Below are 25,902 nucleotides of genomic sequence, written 5' to 3'. Positions count from 1 at the left end.
TGGTATTGCCTTTACTCTGCATCTAGGGTGTACTGGTACCAAGTTGCTAGCTTAACAAGTGTTAAACACATTTTCATTAGTTTTACATTAAGTTTAGTGCTCAAAAGTAATAGACATGTTTAGAAGAATTAATCATGCAGGATAATGTAATCAAAAGAAGCATTTCACCCTTAGGCCAAACACAAGTTGAATTATTATTCTGCCAGAGAATTTATAGCCAAATGTTTGTTCCAACTTACTTATGTGCCTCTGATATAGTGGCTCTGTTGGCAGACAGGTTAGCAGCTGTCCTGCAGCGATACATTTTCAGTTAATGTTCCTTTGATGCCGTTTTACATTTTGAATGTCTGATTAGTAAAATAGAAAAACTGTTTTGTTTTGAAAGGTCTATAGTACTGAACAGTGCAGAGAGCCCTAATTGGACAAGGAAAAGATACTGAACATACCTTTGTTTGTATTTTACAATGAATCAGGGACTCTTTAATTCAGAACGCAAAGTTTTGCTTTTCATGTTACCATGTAGACATTACGACTGGGAAAAAAGGAGAAAGGATCCGTGTCCCTCAAGTCATGCTTAAAAAGGTGCAATAAAACAATGTGCATTCTCAGTCACAACTGTGGATTGCTGAACCCACTAATTAATATGTTTTCTAGCTTTGGTATTAAATAACAATTAAAAGGTTCTTAGAAATGTATTATATTCTGGGCATAAGAATCTATGCAAGTCTCCTATTTTTTTGATTTTGTCCACTGAAATGCGTCGTATCTCTAATCATAAATAAATAATCTTTTCTTCTGGTCTCTTTTTCTCTCTCCCATGCCAAGATCAATATCTTTAAACATCTTACTTATTTTATTACTGCTTTTGGTTTTCTGGGACTGATTGAAAGTTGCTCAGAGGAAATCTTTGGTTTTGCTTAAGTGTCCATGACATTTAATCATGACTTTCCTTGCAGTTTAATTCCAGCCAGTCAATCAGTTAATCCACTTCAATTGATTCTGTGCTCTCTGTTATTGGCTTGCACTCATTGGGCATCCGCTGGTGTCGACTCAGCTGCGTGGCTTGTGTGAAGCTCCGATCGCACTTCTCGCACCTGTGGAAGCAAAGATAAAATTGAGACAGGGAGCTGCATGTAAAGGGTGATGGGCATATTCTCATCCCAACTAATCTGAACAGACACTTAAAAGTGGTTGCAGATTTTACAAGGCTCCCAGGGTCTAATTGGTGGCTACTCCCCAGCCTTGATGCAAGTGACGGGACAAGGTCTGCTTGATTCAGAACAGAGGAATCTGTCAATAGGCAGGGAGGAAGGTGATTTCTCAAGAGATGCCTGTCCTGTTATGGTCCTGATCACTGTCAGTTCAAATAGATAAAGAACAAAAAGAGATTTTCAGGAGCATGCCATCAAAGGAGCAGGCCTGTCGGATGCTCAAGAGTCCTAGGAGAAATTGATGACAGACTAAATCTCACCTTTCAGTAATTCAAAATCACATGGAAGGTGCTGGAAATGGCACATAAGACTCAGGAAAATAGTCTCAATGCTTAAATATAGAATGATGCTTCAGATATCAGAGGCACAGTTACCTTTTCAGCAGCATTCAAGAATCCTTCATTGCTGAAAAATGCAATTTAATCTCAGGTTTTCAGACCATTCTATCGTTGGCTGCAAACTGGCAATAAAATTCCTTTCCTTTAAAGATTGTCCTTTCTAAAGAGCTTCTATGTGGCAGTGTTTGAATGGCAACTGTACAACCTTACAAATATTTAATAAATATCTAACTCTTAGGTTCTGTCATTGTAAAAGCAGATAAAAGGCAGCAAATGTTAGAATTAGCCAGGGTTCACTGATATTTTAAAAAGATGTACCTAATTGCCTTAGAGCACAGGTTAAAAGGTTTGTGCTCAAAATAAGAAAACAAAATATTAGTCAATCTTGTGAGTATGTGTACAAAAATTCCTTGATGCATCTTATGTCAACTGAAGTCAATGGAGTTACTTAACAATTGGGGCAATTTCTTCCCCTACAAAGGAAATTTAAGGAAAATTTTATACAAAATAAAAATAGTTCATGCTGGTGTCGATATAGAATTTGGACTGTGCAGGGTCAGAATCTCATAGGGGAAATGGACTAATAAACCAACAACATTCATCACAGGGAAAGGGTATTTAAAACACCAATTCTCCACAATCTTGATTTTTTTTAACAAATGGCCACAAGTCCCAACAAGTCTTTTAAATATTTCTCAACCACGTCATTCAACCTTGTCAATATATATATCGATGCCTTCTCCAGTCAGAAATAAATCTTTTTGCCTTTTAAACCAATACACACTGTCAGCTTCAGTAGTTTCTCTGGTAACAAATGGCATAGTCTTAGTAAGCTTAATGTAAAAATATTTCTATTTAACTTCTCCCCCTTACTTCTAATATTATGGAAACCAGAATCAGGGGTTATAAATATATTATAGTTACTAATAAATTCAATAGGGAATTCAGGAGAAACTTCTTTACCCAAAAAACAGTTGGAATGTGAAGTGTGTCACCACAAAGAATAGAACAGCTGACTGGCATAGATATATTTAAGGGGGAACTAAATAAACACATGAGGGAGAAAGCAATAGAAAAATATGCTGATGGGGTTAGATGAAGGGTGGAGGTGGCTCATGTGGAGCATAAACATTGGCACAGATCTGTTAGATTGAATGACCTTTTTCTGTGCTGTAAACGCGATGTAATACTATTGCAGCTGGTGGAAAAAACACCGATTTTTATACCCGCTACCGCACTTAGTACAATTCAAGGAAAATCCCACCCTTTGTAATACTGTGCAATACGCAATTTGTTAATTTTTAAATTTGTAAGAGAAAGAAGGCCTCAACTGAACGTCAATAGCAGTGCGGGTATTGCTCATGTTTTAATAACAACAGGTCTTTTTATTGGTAGTCTTATGACAGGAAAACAGCTTAAAAGCTGAATGTCCTGCTTTCGCTACCCTCTGAAATAAACCAAATATTGTGGCAACAGATTATTAATGATGGCAAATTCAGTGCTGAGTTTCCTGTTTTATGAACCCTTCATCATAGCAATCAATGCATGGAACATCTTGAGAATTTTCAAAGCTTCAATCGTATACTAAAAATGTAAATGAAGTCTACCTTCTAAAACTGAGATTTTAAAAGGCTGATTTACCTGATCTGTGCTGCTAGGAATTAACCATTTTCATTGGGTGTCAAGAGCAGGAAAGAGGATGGAGACCTGGTTCACTTGTCCTTCCCCCTTCTCTTTTTACAAAGCCCCCTGGATTTCTGGGGCTTCGATTTCTGGGGCACTGTGCTTGGCCAGGGTTAGGTACAGGCCTATTGGAGTAATTTAAATGAGGCAGGAAGGGATGTTCAACAGCATCATTTTCCTGGTTGGATGTCAGTTGACAACACCAAGAAAATGTGGTGCTGTGACCTGCCCCAAAACCTGGCTGATGAGCATTTTCCAGGGTCCAGGTCTGTTTTGGGGTGGTGGTAGGCTGAAGGTGGTCAAGTCGGTTCTCAGGTGAATTCATGATCTTTTGGTTGCTGAGGGAGTGACCTGCATTTGTACCTGACCTCACTGCCCCTTCACCGGCACCAGTACCTCCTAGGACTAATAAAATAATGCAGAACTAGGAATTCTGTGCACCTAGACAGATTCAGTGCACCTTGCAGTGCAGGGTGGGATGGGTCAGTGGATGGATTCCTCTTGCTTTTGAAGCTAGGTTCACCTGTACAGATTTAAATCTATGTATAAATTTTACTTCGGAGCTTATAAAAGAAATGGTATTTTGGAATGAAATCTATGACTGCAAATTTGTGCTCAGTTGAAGGTTGACAGCCAAAATATTGGCCTATTCAAAATTCAGATGAAACCTGCTATATATTTCTGGCATTTTGTGTTTTTTTTGATAGATTACAAACCTATTTAAATATATATATATTTCTTCTTCAGCAAGCTACTTGAGAAGTGCACATTTAAATCAAAATGACTGAATTTCTCTCCAAACACTTTATTGTACAGCGAAAATAGTGACCAGCCGCTAATACGCAAAAAACGCTACTTCCAAAAAAAAAGTCATCAAAGTGATGTAAGAGAAAGGCAAAATAACATCACATAGATCGAGTGATACAGCCTCACTGTGGAATTGTTAAGCAGAGATTCATTTTCATGGCAACAACTGCAGGAAACGCTTCTTGGAAGCGTTTACTGTAAATACACCAAAAGATCAGTCAGAACTGGAAAGACCTCCACTCTCTGTGCAGTTCATGGAACTATATGTACTTCAGACTAATAGGGTAGAACCTTGTAACTTGAGCTATAAATTCCTCTGCGTTATCCAAATGGCTTTTAAGAGGCAACATCAGATTGATTGGAAATTTGTAAGATTCAACAGAATAATGAGAACAGGAGAAAGTTTTGTTGAATATGTAGAGGATGCAGTAATAGGCTTATAAACTTTGCAAAAACATTCAACTCACTTTCTGATGTCTATCGATCTTAAAAGGGAACTTCTTGTCCAGAAGACAATTGTAGATATCACGTACTGTGACTAGTAAAGTCACAGAATTACGCAACACCAAGAAAGACTATTATATCAAGTTTTGGATACTCTACTTAAAGAAGCATGTCAAAGTTATGGAGAAGGCTGTGGCCCATTGTGCCTATGCTTGCACTCTTGAGTTATCCATTTAACTGTGTTGCTCTCCCCTAACCCTATTCGAACACATGGATTAGGAGCAGGAGTAAGCCATTCAGTCCCTCAAGCGTTCTCCACCATTCAATAAGATCATGGCTGATCTGATTGTGGTCTCAACTCCACATTCCACCTACTCACTAGTAACCTTTGACTCCCTGTTAGTCAAGAATCTATCTACCTCTGTCTTAAAAACATTCAATGACTCTGTCTCCACCGCTTTTTGGGGAAGAGATTCCAATGATTCACAATCCTCTAAGAAAAAAATTTTCTTCTCATCTCCGTCTTAAATGGGAAACCGCTTATTTTTAAACTGTGTCCCCTTGTTCTATTCTCTCCCACAAGGGGGAACATCCTTTCAACCTCCTATATAGCTTTTTTAACTTTCAAACATTTTTTTGCATCTCCTTTTAAAGGTTATTATTGGTCTGCTTCCAATAATGTTTCTAGTAGAACTTTCCATGTTCTAACAACTCTAGGGAAGAAATTTATTTGTATACCATTACCAATTACCTCAATGAGGTATTACTGTGGGACACTACCTGCACGGCCCACACAGTGTCCTTTAATGACATTACTGCAGCCCACAGCGCTGTCTGTTAGCAGGGAATCAAGGTAAGTCTGCATAGCAGTGCTAGAAGTGGTGCTATATGAACCAATTTCCCTTCCTCTGACATACACTCCTGAACCTTCATTTTTGCTTTCAACTCACTAAGCAGTGAAAATGAACTTTCCCTATTTACCCAATCAAATGTCTTTCTTAACCTTCCTGTTCCTAATGAAAAAATTCCGCTTTTCTCTGGTCATTCCTCAGGACTAAAGCCTCTCATATACCTGTTAGCACCTTAATAATTCTCTTCTGTACTTTCTCTATAACTTTGACATGCTTCCTTAAATAGAGTGTGCAAAATTTGATAAATTATTGGTATAAAATGGAGAATTAGGTGCTGCAGTGGGTCACTGACTGCCCCTTTATCTCTAGGACATGGATTCAAATTAAAGCCCAGATTGGGAGGAAGAAAGGGCCCTCTAGCTACTGGCTGTTGAGGTCTAATGTGAAATGTGTGTGGGTGGCATTACTCCAGTACATAATGGACCTAGTTGGACACAAATTAATAATCTCAGAGAGAGTGGTGTGCGAAGGTTGGGGCTGAGGCTGGTTGCTGGGGCAGAGTACAGATAGTACAGTGCATTGTACTTTATCATGTTTTTAATATAACCTGAAATTGTTTGATGCTGATGTTGGTTGCCTGAAATTGAAAGATTTCCATTGTCTGGTACTAACGCTCATCATGTGCATGAAATAAATGAATTGGGAAAAAAGTGAAAGACATTAAAATAAAAGTGTAATAAATCAATTTTTGAAAAAGGGGAGGGAGGGAGGGAGGGAGGGTAAAATATCACAGAAGTGGTGCTCCATGGTTTGACCACTTGCTCACTGATGTATTGGCCAGAATTTTATTCTCACCGAGCAGTTCTCACGATGGACCTGAAAGCCAGGGGCATCCCAGACTTGGCCATATGCAGCTCCATGGTCACATTTTACAGGGGTCAGGTAACTAATTGGTTGGCATTGGGGTTGTCGTCCCCTTTAATGAACAGCCACCCATCTCCAGGAGCTGCTGATCAATTGGAGGGCTGGCAGCTCAGCAGCACCATCGGGCACAGTGGACACTGCTGGGACTGCACCTGGAACAAGAGAACACTATGGATGAATGCTGCCCTGCCAGTCAGGTAATTGGGTACTGGGGGGCAGTTGGGCTAGTCAGGCAGGCCCATACAAAGAGGGATGGGTTCCTGAGGTTAGGTGATGCCTTTGCTGCAGGGCAGCCATTGCTGCCAGGGGGCTCCTTCATGGGCCAAAGGTTGCATGAATATGAAGCCACCCCTCCAAGCCCACTGTGAAGCCACAGCTAGACTTCCAGGTGGTGGAGGGCCCAACCACTGCTGGTAAAGTGCCAGCGGCAGTTGGAAGAGGCCCTTAATTGCCCACTTAAGTGGCTCAATTGGCCTCTGGGCAGAAAGGTCATCCTCCACCTTCCCCGTTGCTAGCAAAATGGTATGGCAGTGTGAAGATGATGGGCATTCCACCACCCACCCACCTTCCCTTGTCATTTAATGCCCCACCCTTCCCAGCTCACCCCCATTGTTTCTTGTATGACACTAATATTTGATTGAGAACTGATCCGAGCTGGCAAAGTCTTCAATATTTGCACGTGTTGCGTTTGTCAGATCTGATGATTTAATAGCCTTTGTTAAACACTCATGCCTGCTTGCTGAAAAGAGCAGCTTTAAATGGTAAGCCCCTGCTTCCTATGAGCCAAAACTTGACATTATAAGGATTATTTTAACTTTGGGTAATGCTATAAAATGAGTGATTATGAACTTAAACACTCGTTGTACACATTGACTGAACTTCCTTTCCACTGACTTCAATGGAAAGGATCATCAGGTGAGGTGTTTATTATCCAATTCGCACCATCACCCAAAAGTAGTTACATCCTATGCATGATGTGTCTAGGAGAATGTAACACAGGACAAACAATCTATTTTTATACTGTTGGGTTGCCACCCTTGTCTCTCCAACCATATAACTCCACAATCAACAATGCTGATGGGTCTGGACTATCTTACAGAATTGCATTCTTATAAATTTCAGACCGAAACTTTTATGTTTATAGATAAATAGGGTATAGAACAACCGTCCCACAGTGCTGGTAATTTTTGTTGAAAGTGAGTATTTGTTATTGGCTGTATTTAGAATAAAAGATAGAACATCAGCAAGAAGAATATTGGGCCACAAAATTGGGTTCCATAGCCTCTGGGTCTGCAACATGTTCAACAAATGGAGCAGAGGCTATAGAGGGGGGAAACTCCATGAAGAGAGAGGGTGGGGGAGGGTGCTCCACAGAAGGATTACCCACCATGGGTTTTTTGATATCACTTAGACCATAAGACCATAAGACATAGGAGCAGAAATTAGGCCATTCGGCCCATTGAGTCTGCTCCGCCATTCAATCAAGTTTCTCAACCCCATTCTCCCACCTTCTCCCTGTAACCTTTGATCCCCTTACCAATCAAGAACCTATCTATCTCAGTCTTAAATACACTCAATGACCTGGCTTCCACAGCTTTCTGTGGCAATGAATTCCATAGATTCACCACTCTCTGCCTAAAGAAGTTTCTCCTCATCTCTGTTGTAAAAGGTCTTCCCTTTACTCTTAGGCTGTGCCCTCGGGTCCTAGTCTCTCCTACTATTGGAAACATCTTCCCCACGTCCACTCTATCCAGGCCTTTCAGTATTCTGTAAGTTTCAATCAGATCCCCCCTCATCCTTCTAAACTCCATCAAGAAAGACCCAGAGTCCTCAAATGTTCTTTATATGTTAAGCCATTCATTCCTGGGATCATTCTCGTGAACCTTCTCTGGACCCTCTCCAGGGCCAGCACGTCCTTCCTGAGAAACAGGGCCCAAAATTGCTCACAATATGGTCTGACCAGAGCCTTATAAAACTTCAGCAGCACATCCCTGCTTTTATATTCTAGTCCTCTCGAAATAAATGCCAACATTGCATTTGCCTTCCTAACTACCGACTCAACCTGCAAGTTAACCTTAAGAGAATCCTGGACAAGGACTCCCAAGTCCCTTTGCACTCCAGATTTCTGAATTCTCTCCCCATTTAGAAAATAGTCTATGCCTCTATTCTTCTCACTTCTCATATTTCCACCTGAGCCAGGAGCAATACATGAGGTGACTCCGGTTCACTAAGGAGGTGGTTACAGAACTGTGCCCCCTCCTTGAATACGACGTGGAGACTCACACAAGGGTGATGACAGCACTGCCAGTGCCCCCAAAGCTCACTGTGGCATTACGCTTCTGTGCAACTGGATCTTTCCAGGTGCGAGCAGGTGACATATCCAACATCTCCCAGTACACTATCCATTGAAGCACCCAGTATCTGATGATAGCCCTATATGCCATAAGGGGGAAGAAGTAGGGTGAGTAGCCACATGGATTTGCCAGGATTGTGGGATTCCTGATTGTGCAGAGTGGCTTTGTCTGTACACATTTGCATCTGCAAGGGCCCCATATCAACGGGGAGAGATATAGGATCCACAGGGGCTACTATTCCATCAATTTGGAGTTGGTGTGTGACCATGTACAATACATCATGGCTGTGAATGTTCCCTATTCTGACAGCAGCCATGATGCCTTCATTCTGAGGCAATTTGCAATTCCCATCACCTTTGCAACCCCAAGAACAATCAGAGGGTGGCTGCATGGGAACAGCAGCTACCCCCATAAGCATATCTGATGCCTCCTTCCACCACACCTCACCCTGCACCCCCACTGTCTGCCACCTGACCTCATGAGGACAGTGAGTGTATAATGAGAGCGCTAAAACTACGAGGAACATTGTAGAACAGACCATCAGTGCCCTGAAGCAAAGTTTCCGATGCCTGGGAGTATTTTGGGGAAACCCTTCAGTACAGGCTGGAGCACGTCTCCAAGTTTGTGGTGGTCTCTTGCACCCTCCACAACATTGCCACCAGGAATCCAAAGACCACCTTGGGAAGAGGAGCAGGAAGAGGTCACAGGGAGGAAGTATCCAAACTCCTTTGCTCTTTGCTCTGGACCTACTGTCCAACAGGACCTACTCATACTCCATTTCCCATGGCATAACTTCCCTTCCTCAACATGGTTCTACAATTGCTCACCTCACCATCCATTTAGGGCACCTCATTATAGAGCTCTCTTGGCTAAGATCCCACAATAAGAACCATCATAGGAGGATGAATGTTGTCATCCTGAGAGAGGACAGCAGGTTTATGCCACACTATTTATTTAGCATGTGCATAGCCTTGTCAGATGGAGTTCTTTCCATCCCACCTACAAGTTTATTGGGCACTCCTCGTCAATGTGAGTCATTGTTTGGATTGCACCACAGCTATAGCCTGGATGGTCCTGACAACCCCACTGATGTTGGGTGGCTGTACAAAGGCTTTGGCCTGTCTGGAAATGGTTTAAATAGTCCACTGTCACCGTGGGAGATCAAAGCTGGGGTCTGCAATGAGAGAATGGCTTCTGGTGTCACCGGTGTTTTCTCCTGCCAATCTTCCTGCCATGGATCATCAGCTCTTACTCCTTAGCGTGGTGGGTTTAACCTTAAGGGGTAGCAAGAGGGAAAACATACTCCTGGTGGTTGAGGAGGTCATTAAGGGCAGGCATGTATTGAAGCACACCTTCACCAGTAGCTTTCTTGTTGTACTTTCCCTCCTGATGTGGACGAGGTGGTGGGGGGTGGTGGGAGCTAGGGGGTGGGGGGGAGGGGGGTGGTTTGGGGGGTGGGGTGGGGGTGGGTGGGGGGGGAGCATTGGTGTTCAGACTGGGAGCCAGGGGAGGTGAGCTGGTTGGAGATCACCTGTGATGATGCGCATTGTTGCATTGTTGAGTTCAGTTGCACATCGATAAGTTTGACTGGGCAGATTTGTATCATACTGGTGTGCAAGAGCAGAAGTCCTTAGGGTCTTGGCCTGTGATCGCCATGAGATATCGACCAGTTTACTGAGGATGTTGTTGCGGGTTTTAATTGTTTTCTGCATTCTTGTTGAGGTTCTGTCTGTACGTGAGGGTTCTGTCAATGGTGAAGCCTAAATAATCAGGGTGGGGATCATGCTTTGGTCTCTGGTCATCCAGAGTGATGTTGAGTTCTCTCTTAGTGCTGGCATTGTGAAGGTGGGAGCTGCTAAGGACTTTTACTGGTGCTCAGCTGTAGGTACCATGTCTTACAGTAGTCGGCTAGCTTCGCAATATTATAGTTTAATGCATATTCCAGCTTGGGGGACAGTGCCAAAGGATCAGCATTCTTGTCATGCCACCTGTCAGTACCCAGCCTGCACTGGGGAAGCCAATGATCCTCCTAGTGAACCCAATTCAACAAGTCCGCCCTTGAAGATTCCCAGTATCACGGAATCAAAAACTGACAGCAATATGAAATCCTGAGCCCCACTGAGCCAGTGCCACTCCCCCAGCTCAGCACCTCAGCAAATCTAGTAATCTGCTCGAGAATAGATTGCTGGACTGCTGTCAGATACTGCATGCCCCTAAATACTGAAGTCAGCTCCCATGATGGCAGCAGTCTGAGCCTGTATGTATGCAAGCATGGACCTCATGACCTCAGTTTGAACTTCCACTACAGTACTCAGATATTGGAAGGCTTCTACCTGTGCTGCAGTGGAAGCTAATACAGTGACCATCACACACTGCATCATAGCTGCGTCTGTGACTGCTGTCATAAAGTTGGCTACTACTGCCATTCTGGAAAGAATGGGGTGCCCAAGCTCTGCAAGAAGCACCCTGCTATGTCGAAGGCGGTCTCCTCCACACTCCTTGACAGTGATAGGAAGCTGTCTGGTGGACCTGCCATTGCACCAAACATCTCAATGTGCACGTTCATCAAAGTTCTCCTGTATGCCATCCCATCAAAGTTCTTATCTGAATCTCCTGTAGCAGAATTTGTCTGTAACATCGCCCTCCAGTAAGCTGGCACACACATTATCCTTTCCCCTGGCCTGGCTGCAACCCACCTGTGTCAGGTGACTCACCATATGCAGATTCTAACTCTATACTAGCCACTGAAGTTTGTACAGTGTTAGTATTTGAGTTGGTGACTGTGAGTGTCAGATCCGATGGTGCTTCTTCATCAGTGCTGTGGCCTTGCTGTTGCTCTTGTTTCTGAGTTTGCTGCAAGTGGGCAGGCAGCAGTTCTTGGGAGTTTGAAAGCAGAAAGTCAGAAGGGGGAGGTTGGGTGTAAAGCAAGAGGTCTATGGTCACACCATCGGCAGCAACACACCATAATCCTAATGCTTTCAGTAATGCCAGATGCAACAGGCTCAGTTGCAGCCAGACACATGATGTGCGGCACCATCCCCTCCATCGGGCTCAGGGGTGAAGCTGTGCCTGTCCTCTGCTAGTTCAGCTTTGCACCCTTCTATTGTGGGCAACCTGGTGTATAAGAAAGAGAGAGCAAAAGATCAGCGATGTGTTGCAATGTGTTTAGGTGATGTACCTGTCACAATCGAATAGCTGGATGTACGTGGACACTGCAAGAAAGTGGGGGGGGGGGGGGGTGGTGAGGCTGATAGAATTGAAAAGCGTATGATGGTGAGGTGGAGCATATAAACGTTAGGTGTGAATCCTGATTGCTAGGGACTCCTGATAGATGAGAGCTGTGTGCATTAAGCAGCATGAGTGGTTAGTAGTGCAGTGGGCATGAGATGACCTTTAAAGATACATTCTGTGATGTTGACCACCCAAGTGAGGTTATTAAACTTCTTGGGCTGGATTTAATGCAGTCCATCATGGTGGGAACCATAAAAAAAAACAAAAAACAAAAAACTGCGGATGCTGGAAATCCAAAACAAAAACAGAATTACCTGGAAAAACTCAGCAGGTCTGGCAGCATCGGCGGAGAAGAAAAGAGTTGACGTTTCGAGTCCTCACAACCCTTCGACAGAACTAGAGTTCTGTCGAAGGGTCGTGAGGACTCGAAACGTCAACTCTTTTCTTCTCCGCCGATGCTGCCAGACCTGCTGAGTTTTTCCAGGTAATGGTGGGAACCATGGTGGCTGGGCCCACTCCATCGTGGGAGAGACCCCATGTCAGTTTACCAGTGGCAGCAAAATGTCCTCCCAGATTAAGGGACAGTAAGGGGCGCACGAAGAGATAGGAGACTACGCTGAATGAAATTTAGATGAAGTATGGAATTGGGAAATTGATTCATGTGGGAATTCAGTGCACAGGGCGAAAGAGGTGCTCCATCTGATACCTTTTTTTAAAACAGTTTCCAGTAGTTGGTGAGTTTTTCTTTCCTTGTCTCTAAGCTAGGAAAATGTAAGACTCTATTGTATTAGAAAAATAAGGGTTATGTAAAACATTTACATTTTTTTAAGTATCTAACAGGAACAAGAGATGGGGCTGATTGGTGAGTAAGCCTAGTTCACTTTCTTGTCTCCAATTTATAGTAAAGAGTTAAAAAATAAGCTTAAGATATTGGCAGGGCAGCTCGGCCACACAGAATGCCCATTCCGTGGTGTGTGGGGAGTCATGAACACTTCACTTGGCCTAGACGAGCACATGTGCACTGGCTGCAGAAACCTGAGCTCTGAGCTTTGGAACTCGAGCGGCAGATGGAGTCACTGTGGCGTGACATTAACCCTGAGAACTATGTGGATAGCATGTGGAGGTGTCACACCACATGTTAGGAGCATGCAGGCAGAGAAGGAATGGGTGACCACCAGAAAGTCTAAGAGGACCAGGCTCTAAGTCCTCCAAGTCTATCTTGCTCATGAACCAGTTTTCCATTTTGGATGCCGGTGAGGGCAATGGGGAGGGCAATGGGCAACACCTAAAGGCGTTAAGAGATATGGGGAGGAAACAGGAGTATGGCATTGAGGTAGAGGATCAGCCATGATCATATTGAATGGCAGAGCAGGCTTGAAGGGCCAAATGACCTACTCCTGCTCCCATTTTCTATGTTTCCATATTTCCTCAGAGGAATGTAGCAAAACCAAGTTCGGGGCACCATGGGCGGGTTAGCTGAATGGGTGGGAAGGAAGAAGAGTGGAAGAGGAATAGTGGGAGGGCATTTGATAGTTATGGGAACAGACAAGCGTTTCTGTGGCCATAGACATGACTCCAGGAATGGTATGTTGCCAGTATCATGGATATCACAGAGCAGCTTCAGGACATTCTTAAGGGGGAGGATGAACAGGCAGAGGTTGTGGTTCACATTGGTACCAATTAATTAGGTAGAAAGAGGGAATGAGGTCCTGAAAGCAGATCTTAGGGAGCCAGGTAAGACATCAAAAAGCAAGACATCAGAGGCATCAATCTCCGATTACTACCATTGCCACATACTAGTGAGCATAGAAATAGGAGGTTAGAGCTGATGAATGCGTGGCTGGAGAGATGGTGTAGGAGGGAGAGATTCAGATTCCTAGGGCATTGAGACTGGTTCTGGGGGAGGTGGAACCTGTAGAAGCCAGAATGTTTGCACCTCAATGGGCCAGGATCAATTTCCTTGCTGGGAGATTTACTGGTAGTGTTGGGGACGGCTTACAGTAGTTTGACAGGGGGGATGGGAAACTGCAGGTAGCCTCAGATGAGACAAAATCAGAAATGGTAATGGAAGGCAAAAAAATCAGTGAATGAATCTGGAGGACTGAGGAAACAAAAGATAGAAAATAAAAAAAAGGGAGTTTGCCAGTGCTCCAGGCTATATACTTCAATTCAAGGAGTATAGCAAATAAAGCAGATGAGCTGAGGACAGAAAGCCAAGAGGAGTATAGAAAGAGGAGTAACGAAGTCAAAAAGGAAATTAGGAAAACAAAGAGAGGCCATGAAAAGATATTGGCAAGCAAAATCAAGGAGAACCCAAAGATGTTTTATCAATATATTAAGAGTAAGAGGAACTGAGGAAAGAGTAGGGCTCATAAAAGACCAAAAAGGTAACCTATGTGTGGAGGTGGAATGGCTCTCAATGAATATTTTGCATCTGTCTTCACAAAACTGGGGGGCATTGCAGACATTGTAGTTAAGGAGGAGGAATGTGGAGAGACAAAGTATTACATAGGGAGAGAGGAAGTATTAAGGGGATTAGCATCCTTGAAGCTGGGTAAATCACCAGGCTTGATGAAACATACCCCAGGCTGTTAAAAGAAGCCAGGGAGGAAATAATGGAAGGTCTAACCATCATCTTCCAATCCTCATTGGATACTGATGATGTGCCAGAGGATTGAAGGTCTACTAATGTTGTACTTTTTTTTCAAATAGGGAGCGAAGGATAGACCAAATAATTACAGGTCAGTCAATCTGACCTCAAAAGTGGGCAAATTATTGAAATCAATTCTGAGGGACAGGATAAACTGTCACTTAGAAAGGTAGGGATTGATCAAGGACAGTTAGCATGGATTTGTTAAGGGAAGGTCATGTCTGACTAATTTGATTGAATTTTTTGAGGAAGTAACAAGGAGGGTTGATGAGGATACTGCAGTTGATATAATGTATATAGATTTTAGCAAGGCTTCTGTCAAGGTCCCACATGGCAGACTGGTTAAAAAAGTAAAACCCCAAGGGCAGAATTTTTACCTTGGCAGGTGGGCGTTGCCTGATCTGCTTGAGCGTAAAATTATGCGCGTTGACATCAGGCAAGCACCCCAACATCAACGCACAGTCATGAGATAATTCAGTCAGCAGGCATACGCGGGAATCGGCAGCGTGCCCGCTGACAAGTAAAAGGCCTATTAAGGCCATTAAAAAGATAATTAACCTAATTTTTTCCTTGCCTGTGCAACCTTATGGTTGGCGGGCAGGCGAAAAGGCCAAGAAGCCTTTGTACTTTTTAGGAAACCTCATCCACAGGCAGGATGAGGTTTCCAGCAGTAAATAAAAATAAAACGTTTTACATTTCATTTGTAACATGTAGTACCTTTCGTACAAGCCCCCATTATTTCTTGATTTATACTCTGTCCTACAGTGGGTCAAATGGTCTCCTTCTGTGCCATAAACTTTCTAGGATTCTATAATTCAGAGATTGGGAAGGGTTGATGTAGGATTCCCAGATACCAGCGGTGGGATGTAAATTAGGTCTATTAAATTGGCTCATTAATGAGCCAATTGACACCCATTATCCCTGAGCCCATCTCAATTCAGTGGTGGCTGATGATTAAGTGGGAGCTGCATGGTTTTTCTGCACCTCCCAAAGGCTGCCCAGCAAACCCTGTCCGATCAGGTTTCCCAGTGGTCTCAAGGGTGGGGGGCTTGCTCATTATCAGGAAGAAAGGAAAATGAGGTGGTGTCATTCTGTTAATAAATGGTAAGACGAGTACAGTTGTGAGAAATGATCTTGATTTGCAGGATCAAAATGTAGGATCAGTTTAGATGGAGATAAGAAATAGCAAAGGAAAGAAGCCACTGGAGAGAATGGTTTATAAACCCATGACAGTAGCTATGCTGTAGGACAGAGTATAATTCAAGACATAATGGGGGCTTGTAAGAAAGATACTGCAATAATTGATCTTAATCTTCAAATAGATTGAAGAATCAAATTGGCAAACGTAGCCTGGAGGATGAATTCATAGAGTGTACCCAGGAATACTTCTTAGAATAACGTATTCTGAAACTGACCAGGGCAAAGGCTATTTTAAACCTGGAAACGGGTAATAAGGTGGGCTCAATTGGCTAGGTGGCTAGTATGTAGATCAAGTTAGTGCCAACAGCTGGAATTCGATCCCCCTTCTGGCTGAAGTGGTTTCAGACCCTGCCTCCTCACCCTACCTATAATAAAAATCATGGCACTTTGCTGTGGTTCGGTGAATAATTGTCAAGGGCCTGTCTTCAGGCAGGGAACTCAAGAAGATGAAGAAGATTGTGCAACGAACAGGATTAATTAATGACCTCATAATAAAGGATCATTTTGGTAAAAGTGATCACAACATGATAGAATTTTACAATCAGTTTGGAGGTGAGATTTTTAGATCAAAACTAGTGTGCTAAATTAGATGAAGGCAACTACAAAGGTATGTAGACAAGTTGGCTAAACTGGATTGGAAAATAGATTAAAAGGTAATATGATAGAGGAGCAGTGACAGACATTTAAGGAAATATTTCATAAATTTCAACAAAGATATATTCTACTGAGAAAGAAAAACTCTGCAAGAAAGATCCATGTTCCATTGCTAACTAAGGAAGCTAAGCTTGGTATCATATTGGAAAGGAAAGTAGAATACTGTAAAGATTAGTGGTAGTCCAGAAGATTGGGAGAAGTTTCAAAATTAGCAAATGATGGCAAAAAAAGGGAGAAATTGGAGCATGAGAGAAAACTAGCAAGAAATAAGACTATTAAGCTAGCAAAAAAACAGCCAGTAAGAGCTTCTATGGACGGAATTTTTCAGATAGCAGTTTTCTTACCTGCCACCCAAAGAGTCAGCAGGGATTGCATCCCTGCCAATACCGACTCCCATGTAGCTAGTTAATGTTCACTGGGGCGTTAACTGGCTAAAGGAAAGCCCCACCCCCATCTGGAGAGGAAGTCCTGCCTTAGAGAGCTTCTGGCCAATTGGATGGCTGGCAGCTCTGTAGTCCAAGCAGCGCCAGGTTCGAACGGTGGCTACAGTCAGTCCCTAAAGAAGAGGAGCTAATGGAGGCTGGACCGAAGGTAAGTTCAGGTGATCAGTGGTGCCTGGCTGGCAGTTCCCGGTGATGGCAGTGGGGAGGGGGAGGGTGGGGGGAGCGCGGGGGGTATGACCTTGGGGGTGGTGCCTCCAAAGGATCCAGGGGACCCTTCAGGAGGTGCCACCCCTTGCCTGACACCAGTCCACACAGCGCTTGGCCTGGATTTCCCCTTGTCATGGGTTAAATAGCCATTGAGGCGAGGTGAGGCACTTAAGTGGCCATTAATTGGTCACTAATGGCCCTTCAACAGCCCAAGGGCGCATGGACTGCCCGACACCTCCATCTCTCACTGTTAAATGGGAGGCAGATCGGGTGTGGGTGGATAGGGGGCAGGAGGCCATGTGCTGCATTGTATGAGCCGCTCTGCCTTCAAATCCACCAGTGGGGGGACGGTAAAATACTATCCTATAAAAAGGAAAAGTGTAGCTAAAGTAAATGTTGGTATCTTAGAAGGTGAGACTGTGGAATCAATAATGCAAAACAAGGAAATGGCAGAGACTTTGAACAATTATTTTGTATCTGTAGAAGACACAAAAAGCATTTCAAGAATAGTAGGAAAGCAAGGGACAAAAGGGATGGAAGAACTTAAAAAAAAAATCACAATCACTAGAGAAAAAGTACTAGGAAAACTATTGAGACTAAAGGGCTGGACCTGACGGCCTTCATCCTAAGATCTTAATAGAAGTGGCTGCAGAGCTAGTAAGTACATTGGTTCCAAAATTCCCTTGATTCCGGATAAGTCTCAGCGAATTGGAAAACCGCAAATGTAACACTACTATTCAAGAAAGAAGGGAGACAAAAAGCAGGAAATTATAAGCCAGTTAATCTGTCATTGGGAAAATGCTGGAATCCATTATTAAGGAGGTCATCGGACATTTTAGAAAAGCATAATATAATCAGGCTGAGTCAACATGGTTTTATGAAAGGGAAACCATGTCTGACAAATTTATTAGTGTTCTTTAAGAATGAAACAAGGGTGGATAAAGGGATTCCAGTGGATGTAGTATATTTGTGTTTCCAAAAGCAATTTGATAAGGTGCCACATAAAAGGTTCTGCAGGAGATGAGGGCTCGTGCCTTGGGGATGATACGTTAGAATGAATAGAGGACTGGCTAGCTAACAGGAAACAGAGAATCAGAATAAAATGATCAATTTCAGGCTGGGAAAATCTAACCAGTGAGGTGCTGCAGGAATCAGTGCTGGTGCCTCAACTATTTACAATCTATATTAATGACTTTGATGCAGGGATTGACTACTGTAGCCAAATTTGCCGAAGATACAAAGATAGGAAGGAAAGCAAGTTGTGAGGAGGATACAAAATCTCTGCAAAGGGATATAGATAGGTTAATTGAGTGGGCAAAAAATTGTCAGATGGAGTATAATGTGGGAAAACGTGAGGCTGTCCACTTTGGCAGGAAAACAGAAAAGCAGAATATTATCTAAATAGAGAGAGACTACAGCATTTTGCAATACAGAGGGATCTGGGTATCCTTGTACATGAATCACAAAATGTCAGTATGTAGGTATAGCAAGTAATTAGGAATTCTAATAGAATGTTGTCCTTTATTGCAAGGAGGATGGAGAATAAAAATAGGGAAGACTTGCTACAGCTGTACAGGGCACCAGTGAGACCGCACCCGGAGTACTGTGTAGTTTTGGTTGCCTTACTTAAGGAGAGGTATCGGCTGGGATTTTCAGACTCTGCCCATGGCCGGGAGTTTCTGGTGCCACCGAAAGTCAATGGACTTCTGACTAGCTCTCCAAATTTTCCGTTCCCGCCCATGATGGGTCCTGCCATGGGCGGGTCTGGAAAATCCCAGCCATACTTGCATTGGAAGCAGCTCAGAGAAGGTTCACTAGGCTGATTCTCGGATGAAAGGGTTGTCTTATGAGGAAAGGTTGATCGGGTTGGACCTATAGTAATTGGATTTAAGAAAGATTATAGGTGATCTTATTGAAATATATAAGATCCTAAGGAGCCTTGACAGGGTAGATGCTGGGAGGATCTAGATTGCTCCTTGTGGGAGAATCTAGAATTCAGGGGCACAGTTTAAAAATAAGGGGTTTTCCATTTCACACATTTGAGGAGGAATTTCCCCTCTTAGAGGGTTATTGGTCTTTGAAACTCTCTTCCTCAGAGAGCAGTGGAGGCTGGGTCATTGAATATAGTCAAGGCTGAGTTAAACAGATTTTTGATATACAAGGAAGTCAAGGGTTATGGGGGTCAGGTAGGAAAGTGGAGTTAAGGCCATAATCGGATCAGCGATGATCTTATTTAATAGTGGAGTAGGCTTCATGGACTGAATGGCTTAACCCTGCTCCTATTTCATATGATTTTAAAACCCAGCATCAAGAAGGGGGTTGCTGAAAGCCACCGCCCTGACTTTGTCTCTTCTCCCCTCCATCTCCTTGTCCGGCAACATCCATTCCATGATCCTTATCCCAGCCTTACTCATCTTTGGCCTAGGGGCCCTCAGCAACCTTGAGGCTCTGTTGGTGCATTCCTGGTAGCTGCCATGTCTCCCCCTGGTGCTGCCTGCAATGATGAGCTGCCAGCCTCTGATTAGCCGGCAGCTCTCAGTGGTTGGGCTTCTGTTGCCGGGGCCCTGAATTCAATGGAAGGCCCAACAATGGAAAGCCTGATGGTGGCCCCTTAAGTGCCTAATATTGTTCGGCCTCTGCAAGGGAACTGACTGGGCTTCCCTGCTAGATCCCCAACAGGACCCACAATGGGCAGTTCCAGTCTAGCCTCCTGTGGCACTGCTGGTAGGTCTTTCGGGACAGACTCCAAGGGTCGAACTCCCTGGACATCTGCTCCCATTCCCTTCAGAGGGTGGTCCTTGACAGCCTCCCTTGGCAGCCCGTGGAAACATGGGGTTGAATTTTCTCCCTGATGGTCAAGATCTGCTGCCAGGGCTGAAACAAGAGCCAACTCGGTTCTGATGGGCAGCAGGAGGTCCCCGAGGCAGCATTTTGCCATCGGTGCTTAATTAAGAGGTTACTGCCAGGGCCAGCGTCTAATTGAGGGGCAGCAGCTTGGCAGCTTCAGCAGTGCCACCATTGAGGCTGCAGCTCCAGGGAGAGGCCCCTGAATAGCAGGGGGCTCTGTTTGGCTGGAGGAATGGGGGAAGCCGGGGCCAGGCAGGCTGGCAGGCCTCAGTGATTCGGGGAGGGTGGGGGGGAGGGGGTGGGGTGGGGATTGTAATGTACCAGTGACGTTGCTGCTGCAGGGGCGCCTCTGTGGGTCAGGAATTGCCCACCAAAGAGGCCCTCTGGATCCTGCTGGGAGGCCACCAGGGTTTATCTGGCAGTCCCCCAACACAGTGATGGGCCCTCCTGACATGGGCAAAATGCCTGAGGGTGGGGAAAATGACCCTTAATTGGCCACATAAGTGGCTGAACAGGCCACCCAGTGGAAGCTGAGCCATTATGGTTCCTGGAGCCAGAAAAATCCCAGGGCAGCAGAAAGATGTTGGACTCACCTCCCAATGCATAGCCTCCCTCACCTCCACCGCCTTCTTGCCAGTCCTCCTGCCTCCCTGCCCATACTATTTAGCCCATGGTGCCTTTTGTCCCATCAACCTCCATGACTACCTCCAGCACCACATTCATGAATTGCAGAACCCACTCTCTGCCTCGGTGCTTCATTTCCCTTCTCTTCAATTGCAGTACTGGCAGTCAGCAGCCGTCTCCTTACATTCAATGCAATTTACCTTTAGGAGAGCCAGACTGCCTTTAAGAGCATAAGGAGGAACATATGCTAGCCATGCATGCTGTTACACCACGTGCTGAACATGCAGCCAGGCAAAAGTGCAAGTTGCTGAAATGGTTCAAATGAGGCAGCATGAAGCTTGCCTACTGCCTGTCTCAACGGGAACAGGTGTGGGCAGATTGCGAGTCGTGACCCCTTTTGCCCGAAAGAGGTGTGAACGAATTTTTAGCCATCAAATTAAGAATAGGCTGCCAATGGGCAGGCTGGAAATCAACCTGAAACAAAGTTTGTTAGTGAGGGGAAAAGGGAAGGGAAAAGGTTGAAGTTGCTTACTGGACACTTAATAATGTTACCACTGTAATTTTGTGAAGCCCTGCTCTGAATGGGTTAATCATCTTCAACATAATAGATAAAATCTTGTCAACGAAAAAACAACATCCTTCTTCAAACCATCAAATCATTCAGTTCAATGAAAGGACCCATGAGTATTGTTCACATAAAGATTTCTGTTTTATTCATTAGTGCATGTGTGTAATGCTGTCCCTCTCAGGACTTCCCAAAGTGCTGATGACACATTAGTGTAATCTGAATGTTTATTTGAAAACTGATTAGATACTGAGGCTGTTGTTAAACTATTGTCTTCTGTCAGGGAAGCTTCAAATTCTCAAACTGCAATGCTTTTTTAAATGCAACAAGGCTTCTGAAATAAATTAATTAGTTCCAGTCACAACACATGATTAAGGAATAGTCTAGTCATAAAATGGCCTAGAAGTTGGATCACCCTGCAACTGTTTTCTGAGTAAGTGCACCGACCCAATTTAGGAGGTCAACATCCTTCACCAAATAGCAATAGAAATACATCTGATGCCATTTTGGATCACACACTGGCGAAACATCCTGCCATTAGCCCCCAGTAGCCACTAGGTCCGTTGATTATCTGAATGTACGTTTTAGGATCCACACTGGAAATTAGTTTCACTGTCAGGGCTATTGCATTCAGAATTACTAGGTCTACATGCAGACTAACTGTCATTTCTTGATGGGACTGCGAGAGGTTGCCACTAAGAAAAGAAGTTTAAAAGGATATTCTTACTTGAATATGAAGCTGGAAGGAGCTTTCCCCCTTCCAATCTCTTCCCCTCACCTTAGAAATCATGGGATTCACCTTAGCCCTCATCGACTACCCAGGCAACCAAACTTGCTGCCTTCCCATGACCACTGAGATGTATCTGTGGCCTTGACCATCTCCCTCACATTGGTAATAAACAAATGAGACTAACTTGCCAATTTACCAGGGTCCCACCACTAGTACCTTTAGGCACATTCACACGGATTCTACTATAACTGAGCACAAAAATGAATTGATGCTTCTCATCTCATTCCTCCAATCAGGTTGAGGAGTAGCCAACCGAAAATGGACAGATCTCCCTCCATCGACTGCTCACATCCCCCTCCATCCACTGCTCACGTCTCCCTCCACTAACTACTCACGTCTCCCTTCATCAGCTACACCCCATGGTTGAAATAAGAATGTCTTTCCTATCCTGGTAATAGGAAACTGGTGGCAGAGTGGTATTATCACTGGACTGGTAATCCAGAGACCCAAGATAATGCTCTGGGGACTGAAATTCAAATCCCATGATAGAGGTGGTGGAATTTGAATTCAATAAAAATCTGGAATTCAAAGTCTAATGATGACCATAAAACCATTGTTGTAAAAAGCCATCTGGTTCACTAATACCTTTTAAGGAGGGAAATCTACCATCCTTACAAGGTCTGGCTTACATGTGACTCCCACAATGTGGTTGACTCTAAATGCCCTGTAGCGATGGCAATAAATGATGGCCTAGCCAGCAATGCCTACATGCATGAACGAATAAAAAAAAACCAGATTCACAAAAAGGTGGCTCTGTGATTGTCATCAGGATAACGAAGCCAGTTTTATTACTGTGGATAATCCAGTGATTGTGGGAATAAAAATATCGAGGCTGCAAAATTGGGTTCCTAGTGCTGGTAGTTCCGATATTATGGGAGCCAGTTCAGGAGAAACTGTCAGGTAATCTGGCCCGTGCTGATCACCATATTGTGAAGGTCAATAACGTGTGCTTCCTATCGGAACATCAAAAGTATGTAAGGTGGTAGCTTGTGACACCAGTCAATGTGTAACACTGATTTAATACCTGCCCTGCCATTTTGAACCTTGCCACTCCCTCAAACATGCATAGCTGGAGATGTCTTCAGCTGCACACCTACCAATACTATTTCAAAGGATCAGCATCCAACTTTCAAGTGCAGTGCTTTTGACTATCTACTTATTGCCGTGGAGCTAGTGGGAGGATTGTTTTGCTGGAGGGGTTGACAGAATTTCTTTATCCGTTGGAAGGTAATGATAACGGACCTTTGGAAGGAGTTATGTGGTGTTGAAAGGCCACTTGCTTCCAGTCACAGAGACTTTAATTACACTTCCCTTGGGTAGCAGCATCACAGGGACAAGGAACACAGGGAGGAGAAGCTGTAGACAGCAGGAGGAGGAGGAGGGCTCAGTAGGCGGTCATAGACACTAGGGGTTTTCATGGAGCACATTTCATACCTCCACCCCAGGAACAGTGCCTCTGGCAACTGTGCTTCACCAAGGAGGTGGTCATAGAACTATGCCACATCCTTGAAGTGGATAGTGCAGGGCAAGGAATGGCACTGCCAGTGGCCATCAAGCTCATTGTGGCCCTCAACGCCAGTGGATCCATCCAGGCTGCAGCCAATGACATTATCAACATATTGCAGTTCACCATTCATTGATACATCCGAGAGGTCACAGAGGCCCTGCACATCAGACAAGGGACTCCATTGTCTGCTCTCTTAGCAGAGAGAAGCAAGAGGAATGGGCAATCGCTTTCATCAGGGTAGGCGGCCTCCCCATGCAGCTTGGAGCCATTGACAGCGTACATGTGATGGTACTGCAACTCAAAGGGCTACTGTTCACCACAACCCTCCCTCCTGCCACCACTCACCTAGGCCTTGGATGGGCGTTACACTGACAGCAGCAACCACCTCCTCACTGGTGCTGTCATTCAATAGAACTGCTGGCCTCTGATTGGCCAGCAGCTCTGAGTGGGCAGTGCTTCCGCCCCTGTGGTCCTTGATCCCGGGGGAAAGCCTGTGAAGTGCCTGATTGGAACAAGATGCAGTGGCGCTTCCCAAAAAGAGGTGATGCGGATTTCTTGCTGGCTCTCCGGTCAGTGGTCAAGGCCCCATTGCCGCCACAAGATTCTGCCCAAAGTTTGCATGCTGCTTGCATTAGTTTGAATGGGCCTGGATTAATTGCTTAATGTGATCCCTGAGCCCATTAATGGTTCTTACTGAATTTTTAGTCTGAGGGCCTTAATTCAAAGGTGGCAACAGAAACCTGAGTCCATTATGAGTTTTTCATTAAATATAGATTTGAATGGTCTAGATAAGCAAGATCAGTGCAAAATGATCCTTAATAGAGCTCTAAATTGGACTAATTGGCTGAATATTTGCACTTTATGTTCAAACATAAATGTCAGAAAAACTATAAATAACATTTTTATCATTAATCTTTCTTCAGTCTTTCAACTTCTAACATTACATCAAAGAGAGTCTTATAAAGTCACACACCAACAGCTGTTAGACAATCACAAATTAACTGCTGAAATGTGATATTCATTAATTTTTAAAAGCGGAACTTTAATTCTCACTGTCCTCCTTCAAGTTAGCAGACAGAACATTCTAATTGAATTTCTCAACTACTTCTGCCAGGCCAAGTTTATTATCCAACAGGAGCCATGCCTTGTGGATCAGCTAAATCATTCTTGTAGTTTTACTTATCTCTCTTCACTCCCCCTCCTCCTCACCAGGAGGGATGTTCTACTGGCATTAGGTGCTCTATCTAGAAGTCAGTCAGATTATGGATAATCAACTCTGAATTTCTGGAAAGGCTGTCATCTTAACCAAAGTGCCTCTAACATTATGTTTGTCTAACAATGGAACAGATAAAAAGGTTGATGATTGATTTGTTAATAAAACTTTATAAGGTGGTTTATTGTTCAAATGGATGTTGAAAGTGAAATGGGGATGCAAATAATAATATCAGGGTTATGTTATCCATAGAGAAGCAACCAGAGGCTCGCAGACAACTATATTTCAGACCTGTTGAACAGCAGAAAGGGAAACTGTAATTCTGGTGGCACTCTACTTGCCCCTGTGACAGGCGACAGTAGGTGAAGGCTGTCACTTGTTGTTCAATGAAGTGAATTTCCTTTGGCCCTCTTAAACAGGAATGAGATATTGGATTTCTCTGGCAACATGTAATATATCAAAGTACAATTTTTCAATGCCTGTAAGGGTAGTATGATTACTGCCACTGTTTATATACAAAAGAAATACAAATAAAGAACAAGACATAGTTTGAGATAAAGAATAATGGACATCTGTCAATGGAAATGGAAATGAAAATTGGGCAGTATGTACAGCAGGCAGTTGATCCACTCCTGCCTGTTTTGCACCCCATTGAAGTTGAATCTTAATCTTAATGTGTTTTTGTTTAATGGTTGTGTATACCAAGAACAGAGAAAGACAAAGACAGCAGCCAGATATGTTCATACTGAACCATTCATCCATAACATCTGTTCTCATTGACCTACATTGGCTTCTTTCCCCCAGCATCTCAAAGTTAAAATTCTTACCCTTACACTTAAATTCTTCTATTGTCACACCCCTCCTTGTCCCTGTAACATCCTCCCATTCTACAAAGTTTCCCTACCAAACTCCACTCCTCTGACTCTGGTGTCTTGTGCATCCCCTTGCTCTTTCTCCCTTCATTGACAGCTGTAGCTTCAGTCACCTAGATCGCAAGAGAGCCAAAGGCCAGAATTTTCCCTTCCTGTTGGCAGCAGGCATCATGGTGGGCATGAGTGGGCAATAAGGCAAGAAAGCCAAAAATCAGTTTTACACCATCGTGAAACCAATTTGCAAATGTCCGTTCTGCCCGTCAATGGCAGGCTGTGTCTCCTGCTGCTGCACATTGGGAACCTAATTTCAATACTTTCACATCTCATTGTAAACCCTGCACACAGAATCATCCCCCCACACTGGGTCAACCAGGCATGTCGGTGTGATTGCACACTGACATGTTTCACAACTGCACATAAGCAACGTGCAGCTGGCAAGCTGCACTTAACTCAGGACTTGGAGATTTGTTTGCCTACCTTGCATCAG

At 43.9% G+C, this 25,902-nt stretch overlaps 1 protein-coding gene across 1 annotated transcript in view; it reads right to left on the bottom strand.

Moving 5' to 3' along the window:
• Positions 1 to 979: 979 nt before the first annotated feature.
• Positions 980 to 25,902, bottom strand: part of prdm6 (PR domain containing 6) — a 296,418-nt gene continuing 271,495 nt past the window's right edge. The window contains exon 7 of the mRNA XM_041186944.1: positions 980 to 1,094. Within this exon, the coding sequence (XP_041042878.1) occupies positions 980 to 1,094 (115 nt within the window). The remainder of the gene's footprint in view (positions 1,095 to 25,902) is intronic.

This window comes from Carcharodon carcharias, chromosome 4 (genome assembly GCF_017639515.1).
Source record: "Carcharodon carcharias isolate sCarCar2 chromosome 4, sCarCar2.pri, whole genome shotgun sequence".
NCBI classification, from domain to species: domain Eukaryota; kingdom Metazoa; phylum Chordata; class Chondrichthyes; order Lamniformes; family Lamnidae; genus Carcharodon; species Carcharodon carcharias.
The sequence above is the reverse complement of the archived record's forward strand: the minus strand, read 5'-3'. Positions and strand labels throughout refer to the sequence as shown.